The following is a 17,459-nucleotide window of genomic DNA, read 5'->3' as shown; positions in this document are numbered from 1 at the left end:
GCCATTTATTGGGACACCCTGTATATTTCAAAATAATTTTAAAATGTAGATTTTATCAACTTACAAACTACTAATTTAAAATTTTTTTCAAATCTTTTACCATTTCGCTGTAATCTTCTTTCCTGTTAGTGGTGACTCACCCTGTATAATTATTATAACCATATTAGAAATTGGTTTAAGAGGTAACACAATAAACAAAAATTATTAGAACAAAAGATAAACTTCTCACCTGCTTTCTTTATAAGTTCAATTAACTCTTTGATGACCCGAGGATCTTCTTCTGACTCCTTTTTATTCTCTTCTTCTTCATCATCATCGTATTCTTCATCATCATCCTGAAGTAGAAAACAATATTTTATACATCCTATATATTTGACCATGGATCAGATACTCAAAAGTAATAAAATGTTAATAAAATTAGTTGGTATCCTTACTTGGTAATATTTTTCCTTTTTCAAGTGATTGCAAACAATAAATCAAAAAAAAAACAAGATATAGGAAAGAAAAAAAAATAAAAATGAATAAACATTTTCATTTCGTTGCAAAACGAAACCAAAGCCGTCTTATATTTCAGTTCGTTCAAAAAGCGCTACAAAAACTCTAACAGGTTTCAAAACTTGTTAGTTTATCATCAGAGAATGCATATGTAGCTATATGTGAACAAACTAAACTAATTCAGGCTTACTAACATCGAATTGCAACTAACGAAATGGCATGGATGTCTTAGCGACTTCTGCTAGAAATAATAGTCAAAGTTTTCAATATAGTAATATACAGTATGTCCCTGTAAGTTGTAACCATATGGAAAACTTTTTTATTATTAATTTTACGAAAAAAAGTCATTCTTCATAAAAAGCTCTGCATGGTCCAAAACCTAAGATTCAACCATCAGATATAAAATTTTATAAATATTATACGAGGTATGTCAAAAAGTTTGAATTTCACTCAAGAGTAAAGTAGCTTTATTTTTCACAATATTGAAAATTGCTATTATGAAAAGTTGTTTGGAATTAAAAACTATATTCTAATAATATGCAATTACATCCTTCTAATTGAAAAATTTTTTTTTGAAAAATTATGGATAACCAACATTATTTTCAGTTATTTCAATTCTGATAACTCTTTTATTATTAATTTTAGGAAAAAAAGTGATTCTTAATAAAAAATTCTGCATGGTCTGAAACCTAAAATACAACCATATTATGTCAAATTTTATCAATTTTATACAAGGTATTTCAAAAACTATGAATTTGACTCAAGAGTAAAATACCTTTATTTTTCACAATATCGAAAATTGTTATTATGAAAAGTTATTAAGAATTAAAAACCATGTTTCAGTATGTAATTACATCCTTCTTATTGAAATATTTTGAACTATAAAGGTATTTTACTTTTGATCTAAATTTATCTTTTTTGACACACCTCGTATAAAATTGACATAAGATGGTTGTATTTTAGGTTTTAGAGTATTTTAGACCATGCAGAACTTTTTATTACGAATCACTTTTTTCGTAAAATTAATAATAAAAGAGTTATTAGAATTAAAATTACTGAAAATAATGTTAGTTATCCATAATTTTTCAAAAATTTTTTTTTCAATTAGAAGGATGTAATTGCATATTAGAATATAGTTTTTAATTCCAAACAACTTTTCATAATAGCAATTTTCAATATTGTGAAAAATAAAGCTACTTTACTCTTGAGTGAAATTCAAACTTTTTGACATACCTCGTATAATATTCATAAAATCTGATATCTGATGGTTGAATCTTAGGTTTTGGACCATGCAGAGCTTTTTATGAAGAATAACTTTTTTTCGTAAAATTAATAATAAAAAAGTTTTCCATATGGATACAACTTACAGGGACATACTGTATAAAATATTATTAAAATAAAAACTTTATTGGGACCATTTTTCTAGTTACACCTCCGTGGCTTCTAAAAATGCAAGCCAAACGGATGCTGGAGCAAAAATAAGATGAGGGAATTCTACAATTTGCAATTCACAACTCACCAAAATGGACCCTTATACTCAGATGGTAGTAAACTAATAGAAATAAAAATGAATCAACATTTTCATTTCGTTGCAAAGCCGTCTTAAATTTCAGAGAGCTACAAGCACTCTGACCGGTTTCAAAACTTGTTTTTATCATCAGAAAATGTATGTTATGTAGTAATCTCTGAACAAACTAAAATAATTCAGGATTACTAGCCTCGAATTGCAACTAACGAAATGGCATGCGTGTCTTAGCGACATCTGCTAGAAACAAAACAAAATTTTCTTTTTGCTCCAGCATCCGTTTGGCTCGCGTTTTCAGAAGCCACGGAGGTGTAATCAGGAAAATATTCCCAATACGGTTTTTAATTTAATATTATTTTATATTTTATATTTTATATTTTATATTTTATATTTTATATTTTATATTTTATATTTTATATTTTATATTTTATATTTTATATTTTATATTTTATATTTTATATTTTATATTTTATATTTTATATTTTATATTTTATATTTTATATTTTATATTTTATATTTTATATTTTATATTTTATATTTTATATTTTATATTTTATATTTTATTGGATAGATTGAAAAATTCAAAAGGAACGCAACTGATAAAAATTATTTCTTATACAGTGAGCTGTAATAAGTGTTACCCCCCTTATTAACTTATTTATTTTTAGTACATAAGCAAAACGCTCGAACTAAAATAATGATAGCATATTATAGCGTCAGTGTTTCGACCTTTACGCGATCTCTCTTCAGGTGACAGGCACAACTTTGATTTTTTTTAAATGGGAAAGTACATCATGTGGCACCTCATTTAAAAGCTTTTTAAATACTGATTACAAAAATATATAACACTTTAAACCTCTTTAAGAGCGTAGCCGAAAAATTTAAACGCATTTATTTTTTCAAATCCTGAGAAAATTAATAAGTATTTTTGAAAAACTTAAACGCAGAATGAAAGATTACATTACTACCGAGGACAGAAAGTCTCTTAGAATAAACAGAAAGTTTCTTTTGAATGATTTATTTGAAATTAAAAATCAGACTAAATTTTCTCTTTTTTTCACCCCTGTGTCTTATTAAAATAATCATTATAATAATTTTCAAGGACTTTCGACCCTCGATAATACTGAAATATTAAAGCGCCTAAAGCGCCTACGCTTTCAAAAAGGATTAAAGTATTATATGTTTTTGTATGCAGTATTTCAAAAGCTTTTAAATGAGGTGTCACATGATGTACTTTCCCATTTAAAAAAATCAAAGTTGTGCCTGTCACCTGAAGAGGAATCGCGTAAAGTTCGAAACATTGACATTATAATATACTATAATTATTTTAAAAATCGACCTGTCGGAGTATTTTGCTTATGTGCTAAAAATAAATAAGTTAATAAGGGAGGGTAACACTTATTCCAGCGCACTGTATATTTATTAAAAAATAGAACATCGTTAACCAAGTGATAAAAGACTATACATATTAATTCAGCTGTACGCTGTACAAGTTTTAAGTCAAATAAAAAATAAGCTTATTCGCGGTGTGCAAGTACTTGGAAGGGAAACGAGAAACGACCGTGCGCGAGTCGGGGAGAAATATTGCAACTATCTTAAATAATTCATATGGTCAATTGAAATTGTCAAATTGACGTATATTTCATACCTTCTGTCATTGAAGCAGAAAAATTATATATTGCTCCACAATATTGATATTCTCCTTTTCATGAACATTTTTCAGTGCGTCACAAATTATAGAAAAAAAGGTAAGTCCGTGATAATACACATTTATGACATTTATTCTAACGTGACATTTTAGTTAAATCTGACAGTTGTCAAATTTTATTTTCAATTTGGAATAAAACCAAATCAATTGTGTCTATTGCATTTATAAAATGGTATTTTCTTTCATTTGTATAGTCTTATAAATTGTACAGATTATATTGATAATATTATTATTTTATTTAATAAATAATTCTTTTTTGATTATGGCGCCATCTATCGACAACTAGAATAATCACCGAACTAGAATAATTACCGAAGTATTCCCAGACGTGCCTTTTTTTCTGTCACATACAATTTAATGCGTTAGAGAGAAATCGAAAAACTGTGACGCACTGAAAGATGATCATGAGAAAAAGAATATGATATGCAATTATTATATAAAGGTAAATTTATACATATATCCCATATTTATACAATATGGGACCGTGCAAGTTCGGCAAAGCGACCTCTATTTCTACGCTCTGTACTTTTCTTCGCACTTTTAATTATATTAGCCAATTATATTAGTCCTGGTTGCTGGATAATTGTCAAGGCCATAGTCCAAAAAAATAATAAGAAGAAAAAATAAGATGCAGGTTATGTTATGCAAACATAAACAATTGTATGTAGTAAATAAAATTAGGTATTAAAATGCAGTACTGCAAGCAAAATACAATTAATTAAATTTACCTTTATATAATAATTGCATATCATATCAATATTGTGGAGCAATATATAATTTTTCTGCTTCAATGACAGAAGGTATGAAATATACGTCAATCTGACAATTTCAATTGACCATATGAATTATTTAAGATAGTTGCAATATTTCTCCCCGACTCCCGCACGGTCGTTTCTCGTTTCCCTTCCAAGTACTTGCACACAGCTTATTTTTTATTTGACTTAAAACTTTCGTCCTGTCAAAATATGGAATTTTATGACAAAAGTATCAAAAAAGATTTATTTTCAACCTCTTACACAACAACGTATCAGAATGATTTCAAAAAATATTCCGACGTTTCTCGAACAACATACGATTATCAAAAAAGTCGCGTCGAGAAACCTCAAAAGGCGTCAAAACCGTACGAAAAGGAGGACCATGAAAGTTTTTCAAAACTACGGAAAGATGTCCATGTCCCTTTTGAATTGCATGTCGGTGGTAAGCCTATTTTGCATAGTGATCCACAAAAACCGTTTGAGGTAAGTTATATAAATGCAGTGGCGTAGCTAGCCCCACAGGGGCCCCCTATCAAAGTTTGTCGCGGGGCCCTTTTTCACGACTGATATGGGATAGTGCTAAAAAATTGTTCAAAAAAAGCAGCAACAACGCGTTTATAGAATAGAAATATACTTTATTGTCAATGAAAATTTTACAATTTTATGAAAATAGCGTAGGTACAAAGAGTAGGAAAAAAACAACAACAGAAACAGTTAACTGAAATTAAACAAATCGTCAATATTATTACAAAATAAAAGATAATGAAATAAAACAAAACAATACAGGGTGTTTCATTAATAATTGGAAATATTTCAACTGTAGATTCCTGGGCTCAAAATATTGAAAATATTACGGTTTAACCCAAATCACCTACTCCGAAAAGACTTCCTAAGGGAGCTGGAGCTCTTTGAAGATGGTGCCTTTTAATTAGTTTTTTTTGGAATACCTCTAATAAAACACATCTATTTAGAAAAACTAAAACTGGTATGGCTAAATGGCTATTTATCTTCCAGAGATAAATCTATTTCATAAATTGCTAATTTCTAGTACCGGTCATATGCGTCCTCTTTGGGTAGGACAACGGTTATTTTATTGTATAACTTTTTTGTCTTTAACTTTTAAGAATTTTTGACACTGGATTATTAAATTATGTATTCTAGTACTAAAAGTTACTCTTACTTTAAGTCGGTAGGATACACCGTTTTCTAGAAAAATCGACTTGAAATTTTTTCGTTTTTTTTTTAATTTGATCATTTAAAAAAATTTCAAAAAAACGGTGTATTTTACCGACCTAAAGCAACAGTAACTGTTAGTACTAGAATACCTCATAATTTAATAATCTATTGTCGAAAATGTTTCAAAATTAAAGACACAAAAAATAATGCGATAAAATAACCGTTGACCTACTCAAAACGGACGCATATGACTAGTACTAGAACTTCGCAATTGATGAAATCGATTCATCTCTGGAATAAACGTACCAGTTTTCGTTTTCTGTTTTCATAGTTTTTTTTTAAACAATTTTCTCACATTAAAAACACCAAATTTTCAAATCGACATTTCTAGAAAACGGTGTATCCTACCGACTTAAAACAAGAGTATCTTTTATTACTAGAATGCTTCACAATTTAATAATCCAGTGTCAAAAAGGCTTAAAAGTTAAAGATAAAAAAGGAAAATAAATAGGCGTACCAGTTTTGGTTTCTCTAAATAAAAGCGTTCTGGAGGTATTTAAAAAAACTAATTACAAGACGCCTTTTTCAAAGGGCTCTAGCATTTTGAGACTAGGTGATTGGGGATAAATCTTAATAGGTACATATTTTGAGCCCAGGAATCTACACTTAAATTAGGTATTTCCACTTATTAATGAAACACCCTGTATATTGCAAAAATTTGAATAAATTGCAAATTGTATAATACAACCTTAGGAACTAATAAGTTCAGCGTATAACACTAAAATATAGATAATACTAAATCTAATAAACTCTAATAATCCAAAGTCTAAAAACAGATTTGAATTGAGACTCATTGTTTTAAAACAGATTCAGTTTTTTCAAGCCAAGGGTGAATAGACATTGAAAAGGAGCGTAAATAAAGAAGCTTTGTTCTTTAATGGCGAGCGACCGGCAAATAGATAAATATAACCTAAATACAATTTATAGATAAAGAACAGATTACACGAAAATAAACGCAAACAATACACAGTGTTTCAATGTTTCAAATTATCAAAGGTAAAATATTATTATAAATAATATTTTACGATTACAAATATTGCAATTTCGCATTTACATTATACAATGTCTCACACAGCCAACGGTGAGTAGACAATTAGAAGTAGCTTGAAAACAAAAAACCTTTGTTGTTATAGAACGGCGAGAGGCAGAAAATAGATAGGTAAATACCTGTACAGTACATAAATATATTTTATAATAAAGAATAAAAGAATTTATTACACAAAAATGTTAATATCCCAATGTACACTTCAAAGCGTTTTAATAAATAGTGAAATATTGTTCTGAAGCTATTTCCTTGTGGCATTTTTATAATTACATATATAGTGAAATAATTGCAGAATATTTTGTTCAATTTTTTTGAATGGAATTTTGTTTCGACATCCCGCGTTGGGGCCCCTGAATGTCGGGGGCCCCGTATAATTGATACGGCTGATACGGCGGTAGCTACGCCTCTGTATAAATGATGAAAATTCATGACCATGCTTTAAAGGGATGGGTACGTAGTGATAGGTACATATTTAAGCCCCTTAATCCCTTAAGGGGATATGTACGTAGTTTCTGCTCTAATGTTATTTAAACGGTATTAATTTTTTTCAAATCCTGAGAAAACTAATAAGTATTTTTGAAAAATTTAAACGCAGAATGAAAGATTACGTTCTTACCGAGGGCCGGAAGGCCCAGAAAACTTCTGTAACGTTTATTTTAATAAGTTACAGGGGTGAAAAACTAAGAGAAAATGTAGTGTGATTTGTAATTTCAAATATCTCTTTCAAAAGAAACTTTTTATTTATTCTAAAGAACTTTCGATTCTCAAACTCAATTTGTTTACAGGGGTGAAAAACTAAGAGAAAATGTAGTGTGATTTGTAATTTCAAATATCTCTTTCAAAAGAAACTTTTTATTTATTCTAAAGGACTTTCGATTCTCAAACTCAATTTGTTAACGTTATGTACAATTTTATGTGGATTACAACCTTATATCACAGGTTTTAATTTATCATTTCAAGGCATATGGGTACGATAAGCCATATTCTATCTTCAAACTCTGCCACAAAGGTGTAAAGATCAACAAGCAGACCTTTTTATCCGTTTTATAGATTTTGAAAAGGCTCTCGACTGGGTGCAGCACAGGACCTTGATAGAAAAATTGAACGACATCGGAATGACAAAGGAGGTTCTAAAATTTTACAGATACTATTTATAGGAATCATACTTCTTCTTCTTCTTTGGGTGCCGTCTTCTTAGCGAAGGTTGGTGATGACTTCTGCAAAGTCTTCTCTATTTTGGGCTCTTCTTATTAGACTTTGAAAGTCTAATCATGTCCATTCTTTGATGTTGCGCAGCCAGGTCATTTGTCGTCTACCCGGACCGTGTCTTTCTTCTATTTTCCATTTCATAATAAGTTGAAGGAAGTTATACCTGTCGTGTCTAAATATGTGTCCAAGATAAGATGTTTTACGTCTCTTGACAATTTCTGTGAGTTCACGTTCTCTACTCATACGCCTTAAAACTTCTTCATTTCTAACGCGGTCGGTCCATGGAATTTTCAGCATACGACGAAATACCCACATCTCAAAGCTCTCTAAACGTCGTAACGAGCTGACTGTTAACGTCCAAGCTTCCACGCCGTGCAACAGTACAGTATATACATAACACTTTATCATGCGGTATCGTAGGGACAGATCAAGATTGCGGGCAGTGAGTAACTGTCGCATCTTTAAGAAGGTGTTTCTTGTCTGTTCTATTCTACATTTAATCTCTTGTTCTTGGTCTAAGGTTTCATGTATCCAACATCCTAGGTACTTAAACTTTTTCACTTGTTCAACGAGATTGTTGTTGAGTAGGATGTTTATAACTGGTGTGTGCTTTTTTGAAATTACCATTGTTTTAGTTTTTTTTACATTCACCTTGAGACCATATAGTTCTCCTTCTCGCACTACTTTGGTTAACAGAATTTGTAGTTCTTCGTCACTGCCAGCAATCAGTACTGTATCATCGGCGTACCTGATGAATCATACAGCAATCATAAACACCAATGGTAACACGTCAAGGCCAATTGAAACACAACGAGGTGTCAGACAGGGTTGAGTGCTATCACCCATACTGTTAAACATCTACTCGGACTTTGTGAACGTTTTATCGTACTCTTCACTAGGTATCGGGATAAATGAACAAAGAGTAAATAACAGAATAATGAAGATGAAACTGTTTTAATGATTCGGATCATACTCTCCAGATATTGTTGAATAGGGTCACAGAGAATTGTGAAAAAATGGGGCTGAAGATCAATACTGTGAAAACCAAAGTTATGAAAATATCAAAGAACAAAAATTTACCCCTTCCAATATATGTATGTGAACCACTAACAGTTTGATTACGTAGACAAATACAAATTCTTGACTGCTGCGCTGGTTCAACAACCAACTTGATTATAAACAGGAAGCCCGATAACCGATAAGGCTTTATCAAAATGAAAACCTTATTTTGTAATGGTAGCATTAATATCAGTCTTAGTTATCGTTTTCTGCACTGCTATGCATGGTCAATACTATTATATGGAACGGAGGCCTGGATGCTCAACTTAACGTTGATGAACAAGTTAGAAGCCTTTGAACTCTGGCTTTATAGAAGGATCTTGAAAATACATTGAACAACCCACATCACTAACGAAAATGTCCTGATGAGAATAGGTACAGATGATCAAAGTTAGAAAAGTTAGCTATAATGAGAAACGAAAAGTAGCGCCTTGTGCAACTGATCATCTAGGGGAAGATTGACGGAAAACGGGGTTCCGCTAGGCGCCAGATTAAAAATATCAGAGACTGGATCAGCCTTGATTCAACATCTTTGTTTAGAGCTGCATTGGATAGAGACAGATTTGCCAGTGTAATTGCCAACCTCCACTAAATGAGACAGTACCACAAGAATAATATTTGGTTTGTAGTGATGTAGTTACTTTTTATGTAATAAAAAAGGTTTCATTATCATTTATCAACAAATATTTATTTTTTTTGTTCTTCGGCCAAATTGTTCCATAGTATATTAATTTATTTGTCAGTCGTCCGATATTAAAATTTTAAGATTACTTATGCACAAGGTGCGGTATTGTGGTCGTAATTATGCCATATATTAAATCACTACATAATTTTAGGAGCTACCGAAGATTATAGATGGATCCAAGGAGGAAGCAATAAAAACGAGACCAAGAGTATTTCTTTTGCCAGCTATACCTTTGGATAATATAGAGGATCCAGCTTTAAGAAATATACTCTTGGACCATACCTACACTACTGAATGGAGAAGAATGGAGAAAGAAGCTACGGCTAATTTTAAACAAATCAAGCCAAGAATTGATAAAATTGAAACTTCCGATAAAGTATCTTTGAAACTAAATCTTATGCCCCCACTTCCAGAAAAGTTTCGGAAAATGGGAAAAAATTGGGACGATAATCAACTTAGGTAAGAGTAAATAATAAATATACCATTGATGCCTTGTTTTCGCTACTACATCAGGTTTATTAAGCACCGACCAATATAATCATTACACTGCCACTGTTTTTTTTGTGACTATGCCGAAGATTTTGATTGTGTAAAGTACGAAATTTTGATAAAAAACTGAATTTCTACGGAATTGGAGATATTTCTTTGAATTGGTTCCAATTTTATTTGGACAATAATAAACAACTGGTTAGAGCAAATGGTATAGACTCTAGTCTCAAAATTACTGTAGGTATGTTATTTAAACTTTGCAATATGTTACAATATACAACGTTAAAAGTAGATGTTGCTCTATAGTTGTTGTACATGCTATATGTGTTGACAGTTTAGAAGTCGTAATGTAATGTCAAGAAAATAAGAAAATATGTCAGTCATTTTCCAGTAAAAGGTTTTTCCTATACGCTCTGAGCTTCGCTGGTGTCGCTCCTAGCGGATTACTAATTCAACTTTCACCGGTAATTTTTACATTTATTATTTAATTGTTATCGCTTAATATTTACAACGCAAAAAAGTAATTAAATTGTAATAGATTTTTTAAAGATTTTTCTAATTATTTTGACGTTCTATTGAAGAAATATTAATTTCTTACTTCGGATACTTTCACAATTATCGTGTAGATGGCGCTAAGATTAATAGATTAATTTATAATGACATATTACGGAACATTAAAAAAACGGAAATTCAGTATTTAAAACGTAAGTATATTTAAGGTAAAAATATATACCACAGCTTTGACCAACTAATATTTTTTATAATTAATGTTTTTAATTTTAATTTAAAATAATCATTTTGACATTTATGTCAAATTTCCAGTAAACGTTTACAGACTTGTCACTACTGGCGCTCGCGAATTTATAAATATCCCCTCTACGTACGAGAGCGTATACGCTGTGAGCTCGTATTGTTCGTCCGCTCTAACTTTTCCCATGCGTCACGATTTATTTTTAAACAAATTAAGTAAAAACATAAAGTGAAATGAGCGTCGATGTGTATATACATTTTGTATAATATATACTATATACTGCACATATCGGCGTGCGTTTCACTTTATGTTTTGACTTAATTTGTTTGAAAACGAATCGTGATGCATGGGAAAAGTTATAGCGGACGAACTATACGTAGAGGGGATATTTAAAAGTTCGTGAGCACCAGTAGTGACAAATCAGGGAATCTTTCAGTGGCGACGAGTGACTTTTTTTAAAGTGTTACCAAAACCAGATGTAAAAAAAATCTTATTTAAAAAAATATTTTGAACCTCCCAAATATAAGTTTTTGTTTTCAATCCTGTGGGATAAAATTAAACAAATCACTATTCCCAAATTATATGTATGTAATTATGTATATGTAACAGGTATAACAATAAATAATAAACAAACTAAACATATTATTCTACCATAAAATTAACATAAAAAAATGAACAAGTAGGAAAAAGAACAGATTTTGAAAACTATTGTTTATATTTTAATTCTTCCATTTTCAATATAATTTTTTTTCTTTAAAATAAAATATAAAAATATACAAGTAGAATGACTTTTCAAGTAGTTGATCAATTACGTAATATGTAGCAACACTCTTCCATGTTTAAAGGCACGCACACTGTAATCTGTAATATGTACTAAACCAACGTTACCAATCTTCAAAATGGTTACAATATACTGATATGCACAGCGTGCTCGCGCGCCGTCTCTAGACCCGTCGCTCCTTCAAAATTTTCAGAGCTAGTCCCGAGCGATAGCGAGGTTTCTCCTGCGTACCGTTACCAGTGCCAGTATTGGTAACAGCATATGATAACGTGCCATGGATTCACATATCTCGCCAATATTTTCATGCGTCCAGTTGGCTATTTACTGAATTAGGTACTATTAACAAGTATTTCTGTTGGTAAAAAATATAAATGGAATTGTTTCGTAGTAGTCATAAAATATTTATTTGCAAGATTTGTAACTGTTACCAATGGTAACAGTGGTTATATGGACGCTTCGCCACTGGAATCTTTCCTGGAAATTTGACATAAATGTCAAAGCGATTATTTTAAAATTGAAATTAAAAACATTAATTAGAAAAAATATTAGTTGGTCAAAGCTGTGGTATATATTTTTACCTTAAATGTACTTACGTTTTAAATACTGAATTTAAGTTGTTTTAATATCCCGTACTATGTAATTATAAATTAATCTATTAATCTTAGTGCCATCTACACGACAGCTGTGAAAGTATCTGAAGTAAGAAATTAATATTTCATTAATAGAACGTCAAAATGATTAGCAAAATCTTAAAAAAATCGATTACAATTTAATTACTTTTTTGCGTTGTAAATATTACGCGATAAAAATTAAATAATAAATTAAAAAATTTCCGGCGAAAGTTTCATTATTAGTCCACTAGTTAGCGACACCAGCGAAGCTCAGAGCGTATTGTCCTGTAATTCAGTGAATTATAATCGTTGTTGGTCATTTAGTTAGTTCATCTAACTTAATTTATAACAGGTTATAAATATAATATAACAAATATTCTTAAATGTTTCAAACTCCCAACTGGCTTTCCATACCACAATTCTTAGGGACTTTTATCTCAATTTTCTAACAGGTTACGGGCCCAACTCACGTGTGAACTGTGAACTGTGAACAGGTAAAAAAATATGGCGACCAGCTGAAGACTGGGCAAAATGGAAATGGCACGTTTCGATGTTATTACGAGCGTATGCACTTAGACATTGTGAACGGTATGCGTAAGTGTCCCGAGGTTACCGAAAATTCAACTTCATTGGAAGTAGAGAAGCATCAACAATGGTTAAAAGACGATGCAAAAGCGGCAAGTTTGTTAGCAGGTACGCTAGGAAAAACTGTTGCTGAGCTCGTGTTGACTTGTCCTCACGCTAGTGAAATATGGGACAAATTACGTGCTCGATTTGAACGTAGCAGTACGCAACCATTAAACATGTTAATTGAAGCCTTTTTTAGAGTCCAACGTGATGAAAAAGAAGATATTAGCACACATGTTGCGAAGTTGCAGAAACTGTTTGTAGATTTGGATGATGAATTGCAGAAGCATGATGAAAATGTTTTATCCGAAAGAATGTTAAATGGTCGGATCTTATCAACTTTAGGTAAAGATTTTGATAATTTCAAAGATTTGTGGGACACGATACCATCAAAGAATCAAACTTTGAATTTATTGATTGAGAAATTGTGTGCCATCAAATTACGTGACCAAAGTACATACCACAGAATCTTTTGCGTTTGTTGCACGCAATAGCCCGACAGAAAAATACAAACAAAGCCAAAGTAAAACTACTACGAAGTCAAAGAAAAATGTACGTCGTGCAAAAGAGAAGTTTCCATGTCACAAATGTAAGAAATTAGGCCATTGGGCGAGAGAGTGTCGATTAAAAAAATCTGCTGAGAATTTAGATGAGAGTAAAACCAATGATACTGTTTTTTATCTGTTGTTTTAAGTGCCCCATCTAACAATTGTGTTAAAGCTGGAAAATGGTATTGTGACAGTGGAGTCACAAATTATATCACTACAGATAAGCAATATTTCTCATCTTATACAGAATTTGCTGAACTCGAAAAGATATCACTTGGTAAGAAGGGTGTATGTATGTTAGCCCAAGGACAAGGAACGGTTAAAATTCAAACGCGTCTGAATAATAAATGGAAACATGCTGAATTGAAGAATGTTTTTATGTTTCTCATTTGTTTTCTGTGAAAGCTGATGCACAAAGAGGGTTCGTTACAGTACTCGATGAAAAATGTGTAAATCTGCATGATAAAAACACTCTTGAATCTGTAATGACTGGGTACTTCAGTAATGGCCTGTATGCACTTGATATACGTGTTATGAAACCGACCAATTCCATTCAAGCAAACTTAGTAGAGTCAACAGATATGTTACAAGTGTATCATGAAAGCTTTGGTCATCAGCATAAGCAACACGTAAAGAAGGTCTTGAAGAAAATGAATATAGACATTGATGGGTGCAAAGAAAGCTTTTGCGATGGATGTGCAATTGGAAAAATGCATAGATTGCCATTTAAAACTAGGAGCAATCGGCCACAAGCTACTGGTGAGCAGATCCATAGGTGAATGGACCCATGTCTATAGAATCACTGGGAAGAGCACGTTATTACGTATGTTTTAAAGATGACTTCAGTAAGTTTCGGAAAGTTTTCTTTATGAAACATAAAAGTTAGGTATGTACCTTTTTTGAAAATTTTTTAAATGAATCAAACACAAATAGCCATGTAGTAAAGCAACTGAGATGTGATGGAGGGAGAGAGTTTGACAATAGAAACGTATCTGAACTTCTTGCGAGTAGAGGTATAGAGCATTGTATCACTCCACCCTATATACCTCAGCAGAATGGTGTTGCTGAAAGGGAAAACCGTACCATTGTAGAGTGTGCTCGTTCTATTTTAAACCAATGCAAGTTGTCCAAATAATTGTGGACAGAAGCATGTAATACTACAGTGTATGTTCTGAATCGCACAGGAAAGTCATCAATTGAGATTAAAAGTCCCTGTGAATTGTGGTGTGGAAAGCCAGTGAAACATTTAAGAATATTTGGCACTGAATGTTATGTTCACGTAAACAAGAATTTTTGCAGTAAATTTGATGATAAGGCGATACATGGTTATTTGGTTGGTTACGTGAATGACAGGGATGGTTTTAGAATATGGATTCCATCTGAAAGAAGAATCGTATCGAGCCACTACGTACGATTTAAACCTGAGGTTACATGCAATTTGCGAATTTCTGAAGTTAAAGCTGAATTATTGAACCAGAATCAGTCGGAATGTTTTAGTGGAAGTGAAAACTCCGAAAAAGTGAAAAGTGGCATCAATAAAATTGTGAAATCTAAGAATATGGAAAGTGCGAGTGAAAATCAAGAAGTGAATAGAGAAGAAAGAAGCGATGATGGTGTTCAAGAATCTAAGCGTTACAATATGCCTGTTAGAAAGAAACCAAAATTTTTTGGTTTATCTACTTTTCACGTTGAGGGAGAGTGTTACAATATACAACGTTAAAAGTAGGTGTTGCTCTATAGTTGTACATACTCTATGTATTGACAGTTTAGAAGTAGTAATGTAATGTCAAGAAAATAAGAAAATATAATGTCAGTCATGTTCAAGTAAAATGTTTTCATATTATTGTCCTGTAATTGAGTGAATTATAATTGTTGATAGTATGGTATAGTTAGACCCAAACCCAGACATCCTAAGTGAAAGTTATCCTCCAACACCAAATTGTTCTATATGGTCCACATAATGTTCAGAAAAAGTCACACCATTTTGAGCGTCGGGTTTTGGGGGGAGAGGGGGGAGAAAACTGCAAATTCGTAGTTTTTAAAGTTTTTCGTCAATATTTCTAAAACTATGCGGTTTAGCATGAACAACCCTCTACACAAAATTGTTCTACATTAAATTTGAAATAAAAAAGGCCCTATACATAACCCTTCTAAAATGAACGGTTCCAAAGTTACGGAGGTAGTATAGGATAATTGGTCCAAAAAAAGGCCTAACCCAGACATCCAAAGTAAAAGTTTTCCTTCAACATCAAATTGTTCTATATGGTCCACGTATTGTTCAGTAAAAAGTTAGACCATTTTGAGCGTCCGGTTTGGGGGGGGGGGAGGGAGGAGATGGGGGAGAAGTCGGTAAATTAGTAGTTTTTTTAGGTTTTTCGTCAATATTTCTAAAACTATGCTTTAGCGTAAGGAATGTTCTATATAAAAATGTTCTACATAAAATTTAAAACAAACAATGTTCTATACATAATTGTTATAAAATCAACGGTTCCAGAGTTACGGAGGGTGAAAAGTGGAGGTTTTCGATACTTTTTATATTTACCAATTTCTCCCCCCTCACGCCCCTAAACCCGACGCTCAAAATGGTGTGACTTTTTTCTGAACATTATGTGGACCATATAGAACAATTTGGTGTTGGAGGATAACTTTCACTTTGGATGTCTGGGTTTTTGGTACAGTTATATCATAAATATTGCCCAAAAAATATAAAAAGTATCGAAAACCTCGACTTTTCACCCTCCGTAACTCTGGAACCGTTGATTTTATAACAATTATGTATAGAACATTTTTTATTTTAAATTTCATGTAAAATAATTTTTGTAAATAACATTGTTTACGCTAAAGCATAGTTTTAGAAATATTGACGAAAAACATAAAAAAACTACTAATTTACCAGCTTCTCTCCCATCTCCCTCCCAAACCGGACGCTCCAAATGGTGTAACTTTTTACTGAACTATATGTGGACCATATAGAACATTTTGGTGTTGGAGGAAAACTTTTACTTTGGATGTTTGGGTTAGGCCTTTTTTGGACCAATTATACTATACTACCTCCGTAACTTTTGAATCATTCATTTTAGAAAGATTATGCATAGGGCCTTTTTTATTTCAAATTTAATGTAGAACAATTTTGTATAGAAGGTTGTTCATGCTAAACCGCATGGTTTTAGAAATATTGGCGAAAAACTTAAAAAACTACGAATTTACCGATTTCTCCCCCCTCTCCCCCCAAACCCGACGCTCAAAATGGTGTGACTTTTTTCTGGACATTGTGTGGACCATATAGAACAATTTGGTGTTGAAGGATAACTTTCACTTTGGATGTCTGGGTTATGCCATCTTTTGGATCAACTATACTCTATACTATACTATGATGGTCATTTAGTCAGTTTACCTAGCTTAATTTTTAACACAATATATTGTTTTTTTTTTCATTTCTATCTTTTGTTTTATAATATTGATGATTTATGTAATTTTAGTAAATTGGATTTGTTATTGTTTTTTTGACTCTGACCCTTTGTAAGCTTTGTCCATAAAATGATCAAATTTCTAACTACAATATGGCATATTTCTTCTTCTAGGGGTGATCCAGATCCAACACGAGAATACTGGCAGAGAAAGGAAATTGAAAAGCCAGTTATTTGTGGAGCTTGCGTTGATCCTTTAAAAAACGTAGTACCAATCGAAACGAAGAAAACCATCAGAAAATTAATCAGCGAAGAAAAATTAAGATACCCACACGACATACCACAATGTACGACATTTGCCGGATACCGACCCATGTTACCAATGGGGGTACCTTTAGAAAAAAAGGAACTGCCATCTGAACATCCACTCCTATCAGTTTCTCAGGCATTGCATAATAGAAATGTAGAAAAAGTGGATAAAATATAACTGATTTTATCTATTGTGTAATATTACTTTTATTTAATATT

At 31.8% G+C, this 17,459-nt stretch overlaps 2 protein-coding genes across 2 annotated transcripts in view; one reads left to right on the top strand and one right to left on the bottom strand.

The window, feature by feature from the left end:
- The window catches only part of LOC114334845 (serine-rich adhesin for platelets), a 300,061-nt gene that overhangs the window by 36,728 nt on the left and 245,874 nt on the right, over positions 1 to 17,459 (bottom strand). Inside the window, exon 13 of the mRNA XM_050658731.1 lies at positions 230 to 335. Within this exon, the coding sequence (XP_050514688.1) occupies positions 230 to 335 (106 nt within the window). The remainder of the gene's footprint in view (positions 1 to 229; positions 336 to 17,459) is intronic.
- Positions 4,541 to 17,439, top strand: LOC126889964 (uncharacterized). The gene is made up of 3 exons (XM_050658732.1): positions 4,541 to 4,966; positions 9,869 to 10,176; positions 17,106 to 17,439. Exons 1-3 carry the CDS (start codon positions 4,694 to 4,696, stop codon positions 17,416 to 17,418), a joined length of 894 nt encoding a protein of 297 aa, XP_050514689.1. The 5' UTR covers positions 4,541 to 4,693; the 3' UTR covers positions 17,419 to 17,439.

This window comes from Diabrotica virgifera, chromosome 8 (genome assembly GCF_917563875.1).
Source record: "Diabrotica virgifera virgifera chromosome 8, PGI_DIABVI_V3a".
NCBI classification, from domain to species: Eukaryota; Metazoa; Arthropoda; class Insecta; order Coleoptera; family Chrysomelidae; genus Diabrotica; species Diabrotica virgifera.
Note: the sequence above shows the minus strand (reverse complement) of the source record. Positions and strands in the feature narration are given on the sequence as shown.